Source organism: Theropithecus gelada, chromosome 16 (genome assembly GCF_003255815.1).
Source record: "Theropithecus gelada isolate Dixy chromosome 16, Tgel_1.0, whole genome shotgun sequence".
NCBI classification, from domain to species: domain Eukaryota; kingdom Metazoa; phylum Chordata; class Mammalia; order Primates; family Cercopithecidae; genus Theropithecus; species Theropithecus gelada.
Genome location: NC_037684.1, coordinates 59,288,820 through 59,310,316, shown reverse-complemented (window position 1 = coordinate 59,310,316; position 21,497 = coordinate 59,288,820). Strand labels below are relative to the sequence as shown.

At 51.1% G+C, this 21,497-nt stretch overlaps 1 protein-coding gene across 1 annotated transcript in view; it reads right to left on the bottom strand.

The window, feature by feature from the left end:
• Positions 1-20,919, bottom strand: part of RAP1GAP2 (RAP1 GTPase activating protein 2) — a 172,018-nt gene extending 151,099 nt beyond the window's left edge. Inside the window, exons 1-3 of the mRNA XM_025363499.1 lie at positions 20,815-20,919; positions 4,955-5,040; positions 4,550-4,636 (exon numbers count right to left, since the gene is read on the bottom strand). Of these exons, the coding sequence (XP_025219284.1) occupies positions 4,550-4,636; positions 4,955-5,040; positions 20,815-20,919 (278 nt within the window). The remainder of the gene's footprint in view (positions 1-4,549; positions 4,637-4,954; positions 5,041-20,814) is intronic.
• Positions 20,920-21,497: the final 578 nt, after the last annotated feature.

Below are 21,497 nucleotides of genomic sequence, written 5' to 3'. Positions count from 1 at the left end.
TCATGATAAAAAGCAAAATTTTTAAAAAGTCTGAGACAGAGTTAACCACTTCCCCACCAATTTGGTCTGTTACTAAGCTCCTGTTATTTCCTGGGGATTGATTCTGCTCCTGGCCTTGGGTGCCTTATCTGGACATAGATAGCAGATATAATAGTTAGGCCGGGCGCAGTGGTTCACACCTGTAATCCCAGCACTTTGGGAGGCCGAGGCAGGAGGATCACCTGAGGTCAGGAGTTTGAGACCAGCCTGGCCAACGTGGTGAAACCCTTTCTCTACTAAAAATACAAAAATTACCCAGCGTGGTGGTATGCACCTGCAGTCCCAGGTACTCGGGAGGCTGAGGCAGGAGAACTGCTTGAATCCAGGAGGCATAGGTTGCAGTGAGCCGAGATCGCACCACTGCACTCCAACCTGGGTAACAGAGCGAGACTCCGTTTCAAAAAAAAAAAAGCCAAGTGCAGTGGCTTACGTCTGTAATCCCAACACTTTGGGAGGCCGAGGCAGGCAGATCACCTCAGGTCAGGAGTTCGAGACCAGCCTGGCTCACATGGTGAAACCCGTTTCTACTAAAAATATAAAAAATTAGCCGGGCGCGGAGGCGTGCGCCTGTAATCCCAGCTACTCGGAGGGCTGAGGCAGGAAAATCGCTTGAACCCAGGAGGTGGAGGTTGTAGTGAGCCGAGATCACGCCACTGCACTCCAGTTTGGGCAACAAGAGTGAAACTCTATCTCCAAAAAAAAAAGTGAAAAGTATTCTTCATCATCAGCCAGGTGCAGTGGCTCACACCTGTAACAGTAGCACTTTGGGAAGCCAAGGCAGGCAGATCCCTTGAGGCCAGGAATTCAAGATCAGCCTGGGCAATATGGGGAAACCCCATTTCTACTACAAATACAAACATTAGCTGAGCATGTTGGTACATGCCTGGAGTCCCAGCTACTCAGGAGGCTGAGGCACTAGAATCGCTGGGACCCAGGAGATGGAGTGCAATACGCCACTGCACTCCAGCCTGAGCAACAGAGCAAGACCCTGTCTCAAAAAAAAAAAAAAAATTCATCATCGTCATCATCATATCAGCTGATATTAGCACTATGCTCAACTCTTTACATACATTATTTCATGTAATCTTTTCAACACCCCTATGTGGTAGATACAGAATTTTTCTCCCATTTTACAGATGAAGAAACTGAGGCTCAGAGAGGGCAAGTGATTTCTGGAAGGTCCTACAGCAAGTAAGTGGCAGAGCTGGGATTCTAAGGGACCCCGAGGGGCAATCTCTGGATGACATGCGTGTGGTGCTGCCGCTCTGGAGGCCCCGGCCTCGGTCCCACTCCCCTCCTCCCCACCCACAGCTCCGGTGTGCTGAACCACTGGACTCATTCATCACGCCTTCTGCTCCCCAGCAGATTTGGTCTATGACAAGCTCCTGTTATTTCCTGGGGATTGATTCTGCTCCCGGCCTTGGGCTCCATGTCTGGACATAGATAGCAGAGATAATAGTTAGGCCAGGTGCAATGGTTCACACCTGTAATCCCAGCACTTTGGGAGGCCGAGGCAGGAGGATCACCTGAGGTCAGGAGTTTGAGACCAGCCTGGCCAATGTGGTGAAACCCTGTCTCTACTAAAAATACAAAAATTAGCCAGTAGTTTTTGTATACCTCAAATGGGTAGCTCAAGGGCTGTGCGAACAACCACCTAGACAAACCTGAAGTCCACAAGCAATGCTGCGTGGGAAAGCGCCTGAGACAGGCATTACGTTTTTCTAAGAGAAAGTTATTTTTTCTTTGCTAAATGCCTACAAAAGTACCCCGTTAAATACCAATAACCCATTCTTGGATTGTTACAAAGGGCACCACTGACTATCATTCTGTTTTCTGATTTTTAAATTTTTATTGTAAATATTAATCCATATGGCCGGGCATGGTGGCTCACACCTGTAATCCCAGCACTTTGGGAGGCCAGGGCAGGTGGATCACCTGAGGTCAGAAGTTCGAGACCAGCCTGGCCAACATGGTAAAACCTCATCTCTACTAAAAATAAAAAAATTAGTTGGGCGTGGTGGCATGCACCTATAGTCCCAGCTACTCCAGAGGCTGAGGCAGGAGAATCGCTTAAATCTGGGAGGCGGAGGTTGCAGTGAGCTGAGATCACACCACTGCACTCCAGCCTGGGGGACAGAGCGAGACTCCAGCTCAAAAAAAAAAAATAGATAGATAGATAGATAGATAGATAGATAGATAGATAGATAGAGATAGACACACATATATATAAATACATATTCATTGGGAAAAAAATTCAGAGTCCAGAGGCATCTAGTAAAGTGGGCGGGGTGTGGGGAAGGCCCTGCCACAGCTGCCTTCTGCTCTTCTCATGCGACATCTCAACCCAGAGCAGAGGCCCCAGGGGGCTGACCCGGCACCTGCCACAGGGAATCAGGGCCGAGAAAAGGCCGTCATTTCGGACTTCCTGCGGAATCATTTCCAGCTGCCCTGGTCACCTAAGTGACAAGATGATGCATCATTGTCAATAATGCTGGAAGGGTCTATCCACAGACACGGCCATATTCTTCCCAGGAGGCATGAGATTGGCCTCGCCGGGCAGCTGGAGCCACTGAGAATTCCGGGGCCCTCGTCAGGATCTCTGTCTCCCCTTCCCAGATCCTCTCCCTGCCCCAGTTTGCGCAACCAAATGGTGACAGGAAGAGGCCACTCCCAGGCCAGCCAGAAAATCACCCAAGTAAAAAGGCACTGCTTCAGCCCCTAGACTCGGAATTTAGTGTACATGGTGGGATGCGAGGAGCTGCTAAGGAGAGAGAACACAGAGGCTCTTCCTGCTGGAGGAGCCGGTCGCAGCTACGAGTCTTGGTGGGGCTGCCGGGCCTCACCATTGCTCACCTCCAACGTACTCCAAAAGCCCACCGGTCTAGCCTCCAAACACTGCCTGGCTCCTGTGGACATGCAGGGACTATGTGTTGAAGGAATTGAGGTGCTTAGGGGCTCTGTTGAGTCAGTGCCCAATGAGAAAGCATGTTGAGAACCTTCCAACCGGATCCACCAAGAAATGTCTATCTGCCGGGCGCGGTGGCTCACGCCTGTAATCCCAGCACTGTGGAAGGCTGACGCGGGCAGATCACGAGGTCAGGAGTTCGAGACCAGCCTGGCCAAGATGGTGAAAGCCCGTCTGTACTAAAAATACAAAAAATTCGCCGGGTGTGGTGATGGGCGCCTGTAATCCCAGCTACTGGGAAGGCTGAGGCAGTAGAATGACTTGAACCTGGGAGGCGGAGGTTGCAGTGAGCCGAGGTTGCGCCACTGCACTCCAACGTGGGCAACAGAGTGAGACTCCGTCTCAAAAAAAAAAAAAAAAAAAAAAAAACAAAAGGTAAAGAAATGTGTCTATTTTGCCCACCAGGCCGTAACAGCTCTGGGACCAGGGATTATCTTGACCATCTCCATGTGGCCCACGGGGTCAAGGGCAGCATTCCCACCCTGTAGGCCCTCCAAAAATATCTGTTCACACAAAGACTTTACATTTGTGTCACAATTTGCTGTGACGCTTATGATTTCCTCCTCTGCCAAGCACAATTCTGTGAGGATGATCAGCACAAGGAGTGATGTTTTCATCTTATATATAGATGAGTCGGCTGAGGCTTGGGAGAGGCTGAACGACTTGCTAACGGGAACACAGCAGTCAGTGGAACAAACAGAATTCAAACTCAAGAACGCTAGGCCGGGCGCGGTGGCTCACGCCTGTAATCCCAGCACTTTGGGAGGCGGAGGCGGGCAGATCACCTGAGGTCAGGAGTTTGAGACCAGCCTGGGCAACGTGGTGAAACCCCGTTTCCGCTAAAAATACAAATATTAGCCAGGCATAGTGGTGCACGCCTCTAGTCCCCGCTACTTGGGAGGCTGAGGCAGGAGAATCGCTTGAACCCGGGAGGCGAAGGTTGCAGTGAGCCGAGATTGCGCCACTGAACTCCAGCCTGGGCGACAGAGCGAGACTCCGTCTAAAAAAAAAAGCCACTCAAGAACTCTGACTCCAAGAGCTGTGTCCGACCTGTCTTACCCATTCACACACACAGTGAAGCGGTGAATGAAGAAGGATGAATGAAGAGACCACTGCAGCCCCTCCACACCCCACAGCGAGCGTCCTCTCGGCCCCATAGCAAAGCCTGAAATTCAGTACACTTAGTGTTCCCTGCCCAGTCAGGGTCCTGGCATAGGGGGTGCTTCTCACTTGTAGTGCACACTAGAAGTTTCCGGAGACCACACCCTGTGCCCCGTGCATCCCCCACACCTCCAACAGGGCTGAACAAGAGATTCCCAACTGGCCACAAAGGACACACCTGCTCTCCCTGCACAGAGACGAGGCAGACGTGGAGGCTGACAGGAGCCCACAGTTCACACTGACGTGGGTAACCACAGGGGCCTGTCTAGAGTTTTTTGCTGTTGCTCAAAGGTTGGCTAAAGTCTCCTAGGCCCCTGCCTGTCCTTTCTGGGTCCCTCCCTGGACCAGAAGGTGAGCAGGGAGTAGGGAGAAACGGCCACCCACCTCCCTATCTGGGTCACAGCCTTGGAGCCCCGGCTGGCGAGGCCCCAGGCCACAAGGCAGCCGCCCTGGGATTCTCTGCCAATCATCCTGTGGCCATCAGGAACAGGGCTGACTCATGCCCAGAGCTCAAAAGCCGACTCCCAAGGGAGGTAACAGCTTTATCCCACTCTAGGCTGCAGATAGAAGAGACAAGTGACATTTTTAAAAGTGTGTTTATTTTACAGATTTATAGAAAACAGGCGAGGAAAAAAAAAAAGAAACAGGAGAAGAGAAAATGAGGGAGAAAGACAAGGAAAGACAGAAGGGTGGAGAGAGAAGCTTTTGAAGCTTTTAGATCGAAGGCGCTTCCCTCTCCACCAAGGCCAAAATCCATCTGTTAAAAGGCTGCCCGGCTGGGGAAGGCACCGAGGGCAGGGCAGCACGTGGAGTGGAAGCCGGAGGAACGGGAACCGCAAAGGCTGGGCGAGGCCTTTCTGGGCCCTCCCAGAACCCTGAGAGAAATGCCAAGAACGGAGGAGCGTCCCTGGGCTCGGACACCAACCTGCAGACAGGAAGTGCTTTCCTAGCAGCCTTCGCCGCCCCCTCAGCGCTGACAGTGCACCCCCCAAATACCCCCCTGCCAAAAGACCATCCTCCCCAGCTCCCCAGCACCGCCCACGTGGTCTCCCCGGGGGGCTCTGGAGCTTGAACGCAGAGAAGAAGGAGGTGGTCCCTGGAAGCTGCTCTGCTGCCCACCCCACCTTCACGTAACCCCAACCAAGGTGACCCCGCAGCCTCCCTCAAAAGAGGGGCTGCCCAAGTCCAAGACCATCGTGGGGCCTCAGAGGAGGGGCCTCCAGGAAGAGCACCAAGAACTTCCAGGTTCCCATTTCTTCTTAGGGATCTGTCATTCATTCCGCGAGTGTCTGTAAAGCACCCACGGTGTGCCAGCATGGCACTAGCTGCCGGGGACACGACACGATCAGTCACGTTTGAGTCCCTACTTCCCCCACCCATGGCCTCCAGGGTATCACAAAGTCCTCACCACCTTCCTAACTGTTCCATCGCTCCACCCCAAAGCGTCGTCTCTCACCTAGACAATGGCACCCGCATCCCAGCCCACCTCCATCCACTGCACTCCATCAAACCATTCTCCAGGAAGGAGACACAGGGACCACGCTGAAATGAAAAGCAGATCAACCATCCTGGCCAACGTGGTGAAACCCCGTCTCTACTAAAAATGCAACAGTTAGCCGGGCATGGTGGCACGCGCCTCTAATCCCAGCTACTTGGGAGGCTGAGGCAGGAGAATCACTTGAACCTGGGAGGTGAAGGTTGCAGTGAGCTGAGATTGCACCACTGCACTCCAGCCTGGGGGACAAGAGTGAGACTCTATCCCAAAACAAAAAACAAAACAAAACAAAATTAGCTGGGCGTGGTGGCGTGCACCTGTAATCCCAGCTACTCAGGAGGCTGAGGCAGGAGAATCGCTTGAACCCGGGAGGAGGAGGCTGCAGTGAGCTAAAAATGCACCACTGCACTCTAGCCTGGGCAACAGAGTGAGACTCCATCTCAAAACTGAAGGAAAAAAAAAAAAAAAAAAAAAAGCCCAGGCACAGTGGTTCACGCCTGTAATCCCAGCACTTTGGGAGGCCGAGGCAAGTAGATAATGAGGTCAGGAGATGGAGACCATCCTGGCTAACACGGTGAAACCCCGTCTCTACTAAAAATACAAAAAGTTAGCCAGGTGTGGTGACAGGCGCCCTGTAGTCCCAGCTACTCGGGAGGCTGAAGTAGGAGAATCACTTGAATTGGGAGGCAGAGGTTGCAGTAAGCCGAGATCGTGCCACTGCACTCCAGCCTGGGTGACAGAGCGAGACTCGATCTCAAAAACAAACAAACAAACAAAAAGCAGATCACACCCACTAGGATGGCCATCATCGAGAGGGAAAAACAACAACAACAATAACAAAGGTTATCATGAATACAGAGAAATTGCAGCCCATTGTAGAAAAATCTGGAGGCGGCCGGGCGCGGTGGCTCAAGCCTGTAATCCCAGCACTTTGGGAGGCCGAGGCGGGCGGATCACAAGGTCAGGAGATCGAGACCACGCTGAAACCCCGTCTCTACTAAAAATACAAAAAATTAGCCGGGCGCAGTGGCAGGCGCCTGTAGTCCCAGCTACTCGGGAGGCTGAGGCAGGAGAATGGCGTGAACCCGGGAGGCGGAGCTTGCAGTGAGCCGAGATCGCGCCACTGCACTCCAGCCTGGGAGACACAGCGAGACTCCGTCTCAAAAAAAAAAAAGAAAAAAAAAAGAAAAATCTGGAGGCTCCTCAAAAAGTTACACAGGCCGGGCGCAGTGACTCACGCCTGTAATCCCAGCACTTTGGGAGGCTGAGGCGGGCAGATCACAAGGTCAGGAGATCGAGACCATCCCGGCTAACATGGTGAAACCCCATCTCTACTAAAAATACAAAAACAAAATTAGCCAGGCGTGGTGGCAGGCGCCTGTAGTCCCAGCTACTTAGGAGGCTGAGGCAGGAGAATGGCGTGAACCCAGGAGGCGGAGCTTTCAGTGAGCTGAGATCGCGCCACTGCACTCCAGCCTGGGGTACAGAGCAAGACTCTGTCTCAAAAAAAAAAAAAAAAAAAAAAAAAGGTTACACATAGAATTACCATACAACCCAGCAATTCCACTCCACAAAACATGTACACAAGTGTTCATAGCAACACTATTCACAATGATCAAAGGTGAAAGAAACACAAAGGTCCATGAATGAATGAGTGGGTAAACAAAACGTGGCACACCAATACAAAGGAACATTATTCAGCCCTGAAAAGGAATGAAGTGCTCTTACTGATACGTGCTACAACATGGATGAAAGCAGGCTAAGTGGAAGAAGCCGGACACAGAACACCACCTACTGTGTGATTCCATTTACACGTTGAGCATCCCAACTCCAAAATGCTCCCAAATCCTAAACTTCTTCAGTGCCAACATGGTGTTCAAAGGAAATGCTCGTTGGCACATTTCTTTCTTTCTTTTTTGAGGCAGAGTCTTACTCTGTCCCCCAGGCTGGAGTTCCGTGGCACCATCTCTGCTCACTGCAACCTCCACCTCCCGAATTCAAGCAATCCTCCTGCCTCAGCCTCCCAAGTAGCTGGGATTACAGGTGTGCGCCACCACGCCCAGCTAATTTTTGTATTTTTAGTAGAGATGGGGCTTCACCATGTTGGCCAGGCTGGTCTCTAACTCCTGACCACAAATGATCCACCCACCTCGGCCTCCCAAAGTGCTGGGATTCCAGTCGTGAGCCACTACGCCTGACCTCGGCACATTTCAGACTTTGAATTTTCAGAGTAGGGATGCTGAACCAGTAAGTACAATGGAAATACAGCAAAATCCAAAATATATATATAAAATCCGAAACACCTGGTCCCAAGCATGTCAGATAAGACATACCCACCCTGCATTATGAAATGCTCAGAATAGGCAAATCCATAGAGACAGAAAGTAGATGGTGGTTGCTTAGGGATGGGGAGGCGGGGGAGGGAGTGATGGCTAATGGATACAGTTTCCATTTGGATGATGAACGCGGTCTAGAGAATGGTAGTGAGGATCACAAAACACTTTGAACAGTACTTGATGCCACTGAACTGTATACTTTAAAATGATTCAAGTGATACATTGTGTGTGATGTGTATTTTACCACAATAAAAAAAAAGAAAGGTAAAAAATAAATGTGAGGTAGATTATTCAATCCTCCTTCCTTGGCTCCCATGACCACGTGGCTCAAACCCAACTTTCTGCACTCCCTTGTCCCAACGGCCCCACCCAGCCTCATCTCCCGCCCCTCTCACTTCCTCTCCGCACCTGCCCCAACCAGTCTACACAGCCTGTGGGTTCCTGTGATGCGCCCTCCCACTCACGCTACTCCCTCTGTCTAGACTCTTCTCCTCTCACCCACACTCCCATCCCACCCAAGCCTTCATCTTCCTGTATCCTAATCATCCTCCAGGTCTCTGCCTGAATGTCCCTCCCTTTCAATGTCATCCATCAGGCCCCATGCTCTCTGCTGCTAAGGCACCCTGCTCCCAGCCCCTCAGTCGTCACAACCAGTCCGGTGCCTGTCCTTCCCGCTGGACAGTGAGCTCCAGGAGGGCAGGAAATCAGGCCTACCTGGTCCCCCTTGGATATTCAGTACCCACCCAGCCTGAAGGACCCTGCGGTCTCTCAGGAGACACGAACAGACAACAGATGATCCCACCCCCCAGCCCCCCGAACTCTCCAAGCATTACAGTAGGGCTCAGGAGGAAAAGAGGAATGGACAAGAGATGAGCAGGAGACACCAGTGGGGACGGATCTGAATGGAGGGAGAGGGCTCAAGGCAAGGAGGGGGACCCAACAGGAAGCAGGGATTTTTTTTTTTTTTTTGATGGAGTCTCGCCCTGTCGACCAGGCTGGAGTGCCGTGGTGCGATCTCAGCGGATTGCAATCTCTGCCTCCTGGGTTCAAATGATTCTCCTGCCTCAGCCTCCTGAATAGCTGGGATTACAGATGTCCGCCACCTCGCCCAGCTTATTTTTTGTATTTTTAGTAGAGACGGGGTTTCACCATGTTAGCCAGGCTGGTCTCGAACTCCTGACCTCGTGATCTGCCTGCCTTGGCCTCTCGAAGTGCTGCGATTATAGGCGTGAGCCGCCACGCCCAGCCAAGGGACTTTCAATGTAAGAAGAGCTGTGTGGCCGGGCACGGTGGCTCACACCTGTAATCCCAACACTTGGGGAGGCCAAGGAGGGTGGATCACTTGAGGTCAGTAGTTCAAAACCAGACTAGCCAACATGGTGAAACCCCATCTCTACTAAATTCACAAAAATTAGCCAGTTGTGATGGCGGGCACCTGTAATCACAGCTACTCAAGAGGCTGAGGTAGTAGAATCGCTTGAACCCGGGAGGCAGAGGTTGCAGTGAGCTGAGATTGCGCCACTGCACTCCACCCTGGGCGACAAGAGCAAGACTCCGTCTCAAAAAAAAAAAAAGAAGGGCTTGGAGGTGGGGCCAAGCCAGGTGTATGCAGTGGGTAGGGCAGAAAGGAGGAGGCAAAGCCAGGGTCCATCCTGACCGTGCCACACCCTCCAGAGATAACTGTTAGAACCTCGCTGGGCACTGGTCAGTGCCGGCCTCTGGGCTCAGCATGCCACACACCCCATCTCACTGATTGTCACAACTGCCACGTGGAGGACACTATTATTACCCCATCACACGGATGAGAAAACCGGGACCCAGAGAGCTGCAGCACCTTGCCCGTGCTCACGCAGCTACCAAGTGGCTAAGTGGGCTCTGGGGCCCAGGTTTGCCTGAGTCCACTGTGGGGCTCCTGGGCAGCAGGGACACCCAAATGCTTCAAGACAGGCCCACTGGACAGCTGCACCAGAAGTAGAGATGCTGCTCCGCCTCCTCCTTGAGAGCCAGGGCTGGCTGGCTTCCCTCATGGGCCCACAAGCTGCCGCCTCCTTCGGGGGAGAGGCTCCTGCTCCCTTCCTTAGTTAATCTGATGAACCAGCAGGAGCCAGCGAGGGAAACCCCTGCCCCAAATAAAGGGTGTTGGTTAGACCACCCAAGCCATGGTCGGAAGGGGTGGTGGTTAGACCACCCAAGCCATGGTCAGAAGAGGTGGTGGTTAGACCACCTAACCAACGCCCTTGCCTGGGTGATGCACCTTTCAAGTCAGCGACACAGTTTACAGAGAGGGGCTTCCGCAGCCCTGACCACCCTCCCTGCACCGTCTCCCACTCAGCCTCACCCACACCAAGGCTGCACCCACCAACCCAAGGATGACTCCTCATTTTCCACCGCCAGCCCAGGGTGAGCTCCAGATGTCACATCCCCCCGTGGGGTCTCGCAGGCATCTCGAACCCAATGTGTCCCTAAATGACCTCATCTTTCCCCCAACCTGCTCCTCCTCCCTGGGTTCTCTCACAATTAAAGGCACAAAGTGTTCCCAACTCCCCTTCCTTTATCCCTGACACCCAGCCCCTTGCTACTCAAAGCGTGTCCCCGGTCGGCAGTGTAATGTCACCCGAAAGCAGACTCCAGGACCCAACCCAGACCCACCTCTATACATCTGCATTTCCACAGGATGCCAGGTGCCGCGTGTGCCCGTGAAAGTGTATTGAGCACAGCTCTAACAAAAAGCTTTTCACTCTGCCTCCTACACATCTCTCAGCTCCATCAACCCCTCAATCCCCCTCCACCATCATCTCCAAGCCACTGACATCTTCCCAGCCAATCTCCACGATCCCACTCTGGTCCCACTCCCAAACTGTCTCCCCCAGGAGCTAGAGGGACCCTCCAGAATGTCAGCCTGATCCTACGAGCCCCCTATCTAAGGCCTTGAAATGGCTTCCTGTCACCCTCACCATGAGAACCAAATTTCAAGTATTCATTCACTAAAACCAAATTTCAAGCATTCATTTAATTCTGTTGCCCAGGCTGAAGTACAGCGGCACAATCTCAGTTCACTGCAACCTCCACCTCCCGGGTTCAAACGATCCTCCTGCCTCAGCCTCCTGAGTAGCTGGGATTACAGGCATGCACCACCACACCCAGCTAATGTTTTGTATTTTTTTGTTGTTGTTGTTGTTGAGATGGGGTTTCACCATGTTAGCCAGGCTGGTCTTCAACTCCTGACCTCAGGTGATTCACCCGCCTTGGCCTCCCAAAGTGCTGGGATTACAGGTGTGAGCCACCGAGCCCGGCCAGGCAGGGAGATTTGTGAGCACAGCAGAGATGTGGTATGTCCCATAGTTTCACAGGATCACTCTGGCTGCCTTACTGAGGACAGACTGTAAGGCGAAAAACACGGCCGCAGGGAGGCCAGCTGAAAAGTTGCTCAATAACCCAGGTGAGAGCTGATGATGGACTGGCCTCAAATGATTGTGGTGGAGATAGAAGACGTGGTCCGAATCTGGATGCATCATGGAGGCAGCAACAGAGTACGCTGACAAGTGGACATGGAGCATAAGAATATAAACCAAGGCTGGATGCAGTGGCTCACGCCTGTAATCCCAACACTTTGGGAGGCCAAGGTGGGTGGACCACCTGAGGTCAGGAATTCGAGACCAGCCTGACCAACACAGAGAAACCCCATCTCTACTAAAAATACAAAAATTGGCTGGGCGCGGTGGCTCACGCCTGTAATCCCAACACTTTGGGAGGCCAAGGTGAGTGGATCACCTGAGGTCAGGAGTTCGAGACCAGCCTGACCAACATGGAGAAACCCCATCTCTACCAAAAATACAAAAATTAGCTGGGCGTGGTGGCACACACCTTTAATCCCGCCTACTCGAGAGGATGAGGCAGCAGAATCGCTTGAACCCAGAAGGCAGAGGTTGTGGTGAGCCAAGATGGCGCCATTGCACCCCAGCCTGGCGACAGAGTGAAACTCCGTCTCAAAAAAAAAAGAAGTAGTAAACCAAAAATAACATTCTAAGGCCCCCAGCTGACTGATGAACCCTCCCCTCAGTCAAGAGCATTCCAAAGTGAGCCTGAAAAACTGGTTCAGGCCATGATGGGAAAGGGTGGTCAGACATGTCTGGTTATGCTCTCCTCGCCTTTGGAATTCAGCCCCAGCTGACCAGTAACAACATAAGCACAGGGACCTAAAGACTCACAGAACAGACTCCAAGTCTGTAAGAAACATTTGCAATCTCCTCTCTCGGAAACGTGCTACCTGGAGGCGTCACCCGCATGATGAAACCTTGGTCTCCACAGCTGCTTATCTTAACCCTGACATTCCTTTCTGTGGATTCCAGGTCTTTAAATAAACCTACTCAACGAACTGCCAATCGGAAATCTTTGAATCCACCTAGGACCCTCTGAAACCCTCGATTCCAGTCATCCTGCCTTTCCAGACCAAACCAATGTACATCTTACATGGATGGACTGATGTTTCACGTCTCCTAAAATGTATAAAACAACCTGGAGACCAACCACCTTGGGTACTTGTTCTTGAGATCTCCTGGGCCTACACTACAGGCCATTGGTCACTCTTATTTGGCTCAGAATAAATCTCTTCAAATATTTTACAGAGTTCGACTCTTTTCATCTATAAAAACAACGTAGCCGGGCGCGGTGGCTCACGCCTGTAATCCCTGCACTTTGGGAGGCCGAGGCGGGCGGATCACAAGATCAGGAGATGGAGACCATCCTGGCTAACACGGTGAAACCCAGTCTCTACCAAAAATACAAAAAACTAGCCGGGCGAGGTGGCGGGCGCCTGTAGTCCCAGCTACTCAGGAGGCTGAGGCAGGAGAATGGCGTGAACCCGGGAGGCGGAGCTTGCAGTGAGCCCAGATCACACCACTGCACTCCAGCCCGGGCGACAGAGCGAGACTGCGTCTCAAAAAAAAAATAACAAAAACAAAAACAAACAAACAAAAATCAATGTAGAGAAGTCAAGCTGGGGAAGGATGACTTTGGCGGGACCAGTATGAAGACCTGAAGTTCCACTTGGGACACGTTCAGCTTGGAAAACCTATCAGACGTCCAAGTGGAGATCACCAAAGGAGACAGAGAAGAGGAAGGGGCCCAGGAATGACAGTACATGGAAGGCCAGCAGAGGAGGAGGATGAGACAGACAGATGGCGAGACGGAGGGAAACCAGGAGGGTAAGCTGTCACTGCCATGAGAAAAAAAGGCAACGTTGAATCTGAAAAATGCAATCCTCCATTCATGGTCAGGCCCAGAGAGGCACTGAAGAGCAACAGCAGTCCCTCCCGTTACCCCCATGAGCTAAGTAATCACTTCTTGAAGTCACTTGCTACATGAGCTCTAAACTAACTGATACCACGTAGCCATACACTGGACGCCATCACTCAGACCCTAGAGCTCAACAATGCACAGCCAGTCACTCGCCAATGTTTCCTCTGTAACCAGTGAGAATGGCCCATCCAACAACTTTGTATCACCCTACTCCTTGTCCCCTTTGCCTTTAAAAACCTGCTGGTGGCCAGATGCGGTGACTCATGCCTATAATCCCAGCTCTCGGGAGGCCGAGGCAGGCGGATCACCCGAGGTCAGGAGTTCGAGACCAGCCTGGCCAACATGGCAAAATTCCGTCTCTATTAAAAACACAAAAATTCACCAGGCGTGGTGGGGCACACCTGTAATCCCAGCTACTCCGGAGACTTAGGCAGGAGAATCGCCTGAACCCGAGAGGCGGAGGTTGCAGTGAACTGAGATCGTGCCATTGCACTCCAGCCTGGGCGACAAGAGCAAGATTCCATCTCAAAAAACAAAACAAAAAAAAAAAACCTGCTTGTAACGAAGGTCGAAGGGCACTGTGTCCAAGGTAACTTTCAAGTGTCCCTGGCAGCTGTCCTCAACCTTGGCCCAAGCAAACTCTATATTAATTTTCCCTCCATTTCTTTCTCTAGGTCAACAGTCCTGAGAAAAAGGAGACAGCCTTTCGAGAAGTGAATATGAGGTTGTGTGAGGGATGCTGAACTAAGGGCACAGGGTGACCACTGGGTGGTGAACCAGAGTGGCTGCTGGGCATTGGTGAGAAACACAGCCAGAACTTCAAGAACTTCTGCTGTACAGGAGAGCAGAGAGCAAACGTGGGGGTTGCAAGGGTTTGGGGCTTGTCCTGGCTGGGTGGCTGCTCCTTTGTTTTCATGGGTGAGGTAGCACCTCTACCATCTCATTTCCTCCAGGATCCAGCCCCAGGCTGAGGCCTCTAGCTGGTTCAGGCTGTTGACCTTGATGGGTCCTTTCTCCCTTCCCCTTTTCCACCTCTTTCCCCTTTCCCCTCCACGTCATTCTTATGCACATACACTGAATACCTGCTCAAAATAAGGGTGCCAGAAAGACTCTTTGTAGATAGGACATCTCAGCCTTGACTTTTACAAGCTTCCAACGCAGCGGTCAGCGCGGAGCTCCAGGTGAGGAGGACCTGAGAGCTTAATTCTCCGCAGGAAAAGACCCAGACCTTACCCCAGAAAAGAGCTATGAATTTTTCTGAAATTCCAACCATTCCTTTCTTGGAGTCTAGAGTGTTTTTAGTCTTCAAGAGTCTCCATTTAAATGCAAATGTCCAGTTGGCAGAAGGAAGAAAGGGGAGGGAGGGTGTACCCATTGTTCCCCAGGCACGGAGCTCAATCTTCTGTCTCTTATTTAATCTGCACAGTGCAGACTCTTTTATGATCCACACTTTACAAAATCGAGTAAACTGAATCTTTGTGAAATCAGGTAACTTGTCCACAGTCCCAGGGTAAGAAAATGAGAACGCTGGGCCGGGTGCGGTGGCTCACACCTGTAATCCCAGCACTTTGGGAGGCCGGGGCAGGCGGATCACAAGGTCAGGAGTTTGAGACTAGTCTGGCCAACATGGTGAAATCCCATCTCTACTAAATACACAAAATTAGCCAGGCGTGGTGGCTCACGCCTGTAGTCCCAGCTACTAGGGAGGCTGAGGCAGGAGGATCGCTTGAACCCGGGAGGCGGAGGTTGCAGTGAGCCAAGAATGCGCCATTGCACTCCAGCCTGGGCAACAGAGTGAGACCCTGTCTCAAAAAAAAAAAAAAGAAAAGAAAATGAGGAAGCCAGGATTTGCACCCAGGCAGTATTTACTCCAGTGCTCACACCTTGTTTTTCAGTTTCTTCTTCTTCTTTTTTTTTTTTTTTTTTTTTTGGTCTCTTAAAATATAGCTTGGGACCACCTGGAAACATGATTTTTGTCCTGTGATTCTTTCTGCTCTGAGTTACATAGCTATCTGGTTAANTTTGAGACAGAGTCTCACTCTGTCGCCCAGGCTGGAGTGCAGTGGCCGGATCTCAGCTCACTGCAAGCTCCACCTCCCAGGTTCACGCCATTCTCCTGCCTCAGCCTCTGGAGTAGCTGGGACTACAGGCACCCGCCACCACGCCCAGCTAATTTTTTGTATTTTTTTTTAGTAGAGATGGGGTTTCACCGTGTTAGCCAGGATGGTCTCAATCTCCTGACCTTGTGATCTGCCCGCCTTGGCCCCCCAAAGTGCTGGGATTACAGGCTTGAGCCACCGCGCCTGGCCTTTTTTTTTTTTTTTTTGAGACAGAGTCTTGCTCTGTCTTCCATGCTGTAGTGAAGTGGCGTGACCTTCGCTCACTGCAACCTCTGCCTCCTGGGTTCAAGCAATTCTCCTGTCTCAGTCTCCCGAGCAGCTGAGATTACAGGCATGTGCCACCAGGCCTCGCTAATTTTCGTATTTTTAGTAGAGACAGGGTTTCTCCATGCTGGCCAGGCTGGTCTCAAACTCCTGATGTTTTGCTTTTTAAAAGTCATGATAGCCAGGCACAGTGGTGTATGCTTGTAGTCCCAGATACTCAGGAGACTTGAGCCCAGGAGTTCAGCCTGGGCAACAAAGGAAGACCCTATCTCTAAAAAAAAATTTTTTTCTTTTCTTTTTTTTTTTTTCTTTGAGATGGAGTCTCGCTCTGTCGCCCAGGCTGTAGTGCAGTGGTGTGATCTGGGCTCACTGCAAGCTCCGCCTCCAGGGTTCACGCCATTCTCCTGCCTCAGCCTCCCGAGTAGCTGGGACTACAGGCGCCCACCACACCCGGCTAATAAAAAATATTTTTAATTAATAAATAATAAAATTTATAGTAAACACACATAACATAAAATCTACCATCTTAACCACTTCACTTTAAAGTATACGATTCAGTAGCATTAAGTACATTCACAATGTTATGTGACCACCACCACTAATTCCATAACTTTTTCATCACCCCAAAAGGAAACTGGTGAGTTTTGAATGAAGAATACATTAGCACGGCTCAAAAGCCAAAATTCTTAGAAGACCTACTTTGTCTTATCTTCATCCCCATCTTTCCACTTATTCAGCCTTTGAAATGATATTTACACACCTTTCTGCTATTTTATTTTATTTATTTTTGAGACGAGGTCTCATTCCATTACCCTGGCTGGAATGGAGTGGTGGCGAAATCTTAGCTCATTGCAAACTCCACCTCCCGGGCTCAGGTGATCCTCCCACCTCAGCCTCCTAAGTAGCTGGAACCACAGGCACGCACCACCACACCAGATTAATTTTTTTTTTTTTTTTTTTTGTATTTTTGGTACAGGTGGGGTGTTACCATGTTGCCCAGGCTGGTCTCAAACTCCTGAGCTCAAGCAATCCAGCTGCCTGAGCCTCCCAAAGTGCTGGGATTACAGACATGAGCCATTGCACCCGGCCTTCTGCAGCTTCTTTATGCACATACAAGCCAACACAACACAAAGATGAAGTACTGTTTTCCTTTTTTTTTTTTTGAGACAGAGTCTCGCTCTGTCCCCTAGGCTGGAGTGCAATGGCGCAATCTTGGCTCACTGCAACCTCTGCCCCTTGGGTTCAAGCGATTCTCATGCCTCAGCCTCCTGAGCAGTTGAGATGACAGGCACCCACCACCACACCCAGCTAATTTTTGTATTTTTACTGGAGTCCCACTTTTGGGAGGCTGAGGTGGGAGGATCGCTTGAGCCCAGGAGTTCAAGACCAGCCTGGGCAACAAAGCAGGATCCAGTCTCTACAAAAACTTTGCCAGGCATGGTAGCGTGCCCCTGTGGTCCCAGCTATACAGGAGGCTGAGGCAGGAGGATCCCTTGAGCCCAGGAGGTCAAAGCTGCAGTGTTTACACGATTGCACTCCAGCCTGGGTAACAGAACAAGACACTGTCTTTAAAAAAAAAAAAAAAAAAATCTAGGGAGAACTTTCCATCAATTGTGAAAGTTGTATCAAAAATGGAGTGGCTTATGTCAAACCCTAACAAAAGGAAGCCATGAAGAAAAGGCCTTCACGTATGCCTGCGGGTAACAGAAACTGCCGGGAAGGGCTGTCCCTGCTGGAACTTTCCAGTTAAGCCACTTGTGTGAAGACCCTCTGCTAGCAGCAGCCAATACCACCAAGAACAAAAGCCCCCTCCTGAGATAAGCCTCTGTAACTACTGGTCTTTGTTTCAAAACAGCTTATATGACCTTCTTTTTTCTCTAAAAGCTTCCCCTTGTCCCAATCCCCTCGGACATGCCTATGGTCCGCCACAGCATGGACACCTCAGATCGCAATCCCTTGCTATTCCCAAAGAAACTCTTTGTTTTGGAGAACTGGTCTTTCTGTCACTCATTTTAGGTTGATGCAGTTACACAGACAGCTTCACCATTCTTTTTTTTTTTTTTTTTTGAGACAGAGTCTCATTCTGTCACCGAAGCTGGAGTGCAACGGTGCAATCTCAGGTTGCTGCAACCTCCACCTTCTAGGTTCAAGCGATTCTCCTGTCTCAGCCTCCCGAGTGGCTGGGACTACAGGCATGCATCACCACACCCAGCTCATTTTTGTATTTTTTTTTTTAGTAGAGACAGGGTTTTGCCATGTTGGCTAGGCTGGTCCCGAACTGCTGGCCTCAGGTGATTAACCCACCTCAGCCTCTGAAAGTGCTGGGATTACAGGCGTGAGCCACCGCGTCCGGCCTCGTCATCCTATTTTAAGTAGTTAGTCCATGGCATGAATGTGAAATAATTTAGGCAGCCAGTTCACAATGAATTAGGGATTTGGTTGTTTTCAGTGTTTTGTTATTTCAAATAATATTGCAGTGAATGACCTCATTCTACATCATCCCACCTATGTGGAAAGATGCACTTTTTTTTTTTTTTTTTTTTGAGACGGAGTCTCGCCCTGTGGCCCAGGCTGGAGTGCAGTGGCCGGATCTCAGCTCACTGCAAGCTCCACCTCCCGGGCTTACGCCATTCTCCTGCCTCAGCCTCCCGAGTAGCTGGGACTAGAGGCGCCCACCACCACACCCAGCTAAGTTTTTGTATTTTTAGTAGAGACGGGGTTTCACCGTGTTAGCCAGGATGGTCTCGATCTCCTGACCTCATGATCCGCCCGTCTCGGCCTCCCAAAGTGCTGGGATTACAGGCTTGAGCCACCGCGCCCGGCCAAGATGCACATTTGATAGATCCCCAGAGGTGGCTCACTGGGTCAAAGAGGATAGGCATGTATAATGGAGACAGCTATTACCAAACTGGGCTGCCCATGGGATGGTACCAATTGAACCCCAATTAAATCAGCATGAAGGTGAGGGCCCACGTGCTCACCCAACACACCGCACTCGCACCCCTGTGGCTGGCACCAACCCCAATGCAGTTCTTGTCTATGGTGTTTGCCGGCCCTACCCTGTGTAGGGCCTCTCCCTCCTCTGTAATCAAACTCCCCACCTCTACTTTAGGGAACTGCCCCTCTCCCACTGGAAAGGACTCTTGTAACACACCACCACTCTGATCAGAGTGTGCCCCTGACTCTCCCTGGACCAATCATGGCTCCCCGCTCCCACCCCTGCACAAAGAGACTGAGATGGACACACAATCCAGGCCAATCAGAACTCCTCCTTGGAGCTTTCCTTCCTTCTTCTCTGGGGGAAATTCAGGAGACGGGCAGATCACAAGGTCAGGAGATCGAGACCATCCTGGCTAACACGGTGAAACCCCATCTCTACGAAAAAATACAAAAAAAAACTAGCCAGCCGAGGTGGCGAGCGCCTGTAGTCCCAGCTACTCGGGAGGCTGAGGCAGGAGAATGGCATAAACCCGGGAGGTGGAGCTTGCAGTGAGCCGAGATCCAGCCACTGCACTCCAGCCCGGGCGGCAGAGCGAGACTTCATCTCAAAAAAATATATATATATTTAGCCCTTGGCTGGGCAGGGTGGCTCACGCCTGTAATCCCAGTACTTCAGGAGGCTGAGCTGGGGGGATCACCTGAGGTCAGGAGTTTGAGACCAGCCTGGCCAACGTGGTGAAACCCCATCTCTACTAAAAATACAAAAATTAGCCAGGTGTGGTGGCGCATGCCTGGAATTCCAGCTACTCGGGAGGCACAGGCAGGGGAATCACTTGAACCCAGGAGGCGGAGGTTGCAGTAAGCCAAGATCGTCCACTTCACTCCAGCCTGGGCAACAAGATTGAAACTCTGTCTCAAAAAAATAATAATAATAGGCTGGGCGTGGTGGCTCACGCCTGTAATCCCAGCACTTTGGGAGACCGAGGGGGGTGGATCACAAGGTCAGGAGATCGAGACCATCCTGGCTAACATGATGAAACCCCATCTCTACTAAAAATACAAAAAATTAGCCGGGTGTGGTGGTGAGCGCCTGTAGTCCCAGCTACTCAGGAGGCTGAGGTGGGAGAATGGTGTGAACCTGGGAGGCGGAGCTTGTAGTGAGCCGAGATCGTGCCACTCCACTCCAGCCTGGGCGACAGAGTGAGACCCCATCTCAAAAATAATAATAATAATAATAATAATAATAATAATAAAATGAAATGTTTAGCCCACAAAGGTCTACAACCATGGATCCAACATCATGGGGACAGATGGCCCAAGAGAATGAAGCCAACACAAAGAGACACAGAGACAAGAGACAGACAGGAGTTCTGCCAATGGCCCTGGATCCAGCTGTTCCTGAGGCCCAACCCTTTCCACAGATGGGTTACCCCAGCCAATAAATCCCCTTATTTTCTTTGGCTAATTCAAGATGGGCTTCTGTCACTTGCCACCAAGGGTCTTGACTAATGCCCTGTACCTAAAGTATAATCCCGATTTTGTTACAATACAGGGAAACAGATGTAGATGCAGATGTAAGTATATGACGTGAGAGGGCGTGCTATGGCATAGAAAAAAAAAGACCACAAGGAAACATATTAAACGTTAATATCTCTACGGTCTCCCTTCTGGGGGTTGCAGGCGATTTTTATTTTAATCCTTGTGCTTTTCTGTGTTTTCCAAATTTTCTGCAGGGAACAAGGATTTTTATAACATAATAAACATTTCTTTTAAAAACCAGATTGTTAGGCTGGGCGGAGTGGCTCATGCCTGTAATCCCAGCACTTTAGGAGGACGAGGCAGGCAGATCATGAGGTCAGGAGTTTGAGACCAGCCTGGCCAACATCGTGAAACCCCGCCTCTACTAAAAATACAAACAAATTAGCCGGGTGTGGTGGTGGGCGCCTGTAATCCCAGCTACTTGGGAGGCTGAGGCAAGGAGAATCACTTCAACTTGGAAGGGAGGTTGCAGTGAGCCAAGATTGCGCCACTGCACTCCAGCCCAGGTGATAGTGCGAGACTCCATCTCCAAAAAAAAAAAAAACAGATTGTCAAGAAGCAGCACAAAGTGCACTCAGAGGAAGGTTCTGAGGCTGTGCCGGGGTCAGGGGCCGCAAAGACTCACACTCCTGAGGCCTACTCTGCAGGTCAACGCACCCTGGGGTAGCTGCTGCCCATCTCAAAGCAGGCCAGCAGGCCACAGAGGGCATCCACATTGTGGCCACTAAACTCAAGCCCTCCACTCACATGGCCCAGAGCCATGTTCCCCCTGGGTCACCTGCTGAGCCCCTTTATGTCCCGCTCACCAGATCAGCCTCCTGGAAGAGCGCCATAGGGTGCTGGCTGACGGCTGGCCGTGAGCCCGAGACTGCAGGAAAGGGAAATGTCAGGGTGAGAGGGGAGCTTGCAGGAGGTGGCCCGGCGCTGCCCAGCGCTGCCTGCACCTGCTCCCGGGGCCTGACCTTCCCCCACAACACGTGACCCTCAGTGGGGGTGTGAGCCTGGGCAGGACAGAGCCCTGAGGGAACTTCAACTTCAGAATGTGGGCTGTTGGGGAAGGAGGGAGGGCTGCTGCTTCCCTAGAGTCCCCAGGGCACTCTGGTTCCCAACTCAGCTGAGAATTCACAGAGACCAGGCGAGAGCCACCCGCCAGCCCACACCATCTTCAACCAGAGAAATGCTTTTTCTATTGTACCTATTGAGGTTTTGAATAAAGTTTGGTTAGATTTTTTTTTTTTTCATCATTTTAACTATTTTTAAGTTTGCAATTCAGTGGCATTTACATCGTGGTACAACAAACACCACTGTCCATTTCTAGAACTTCATCATCATCCCGAACA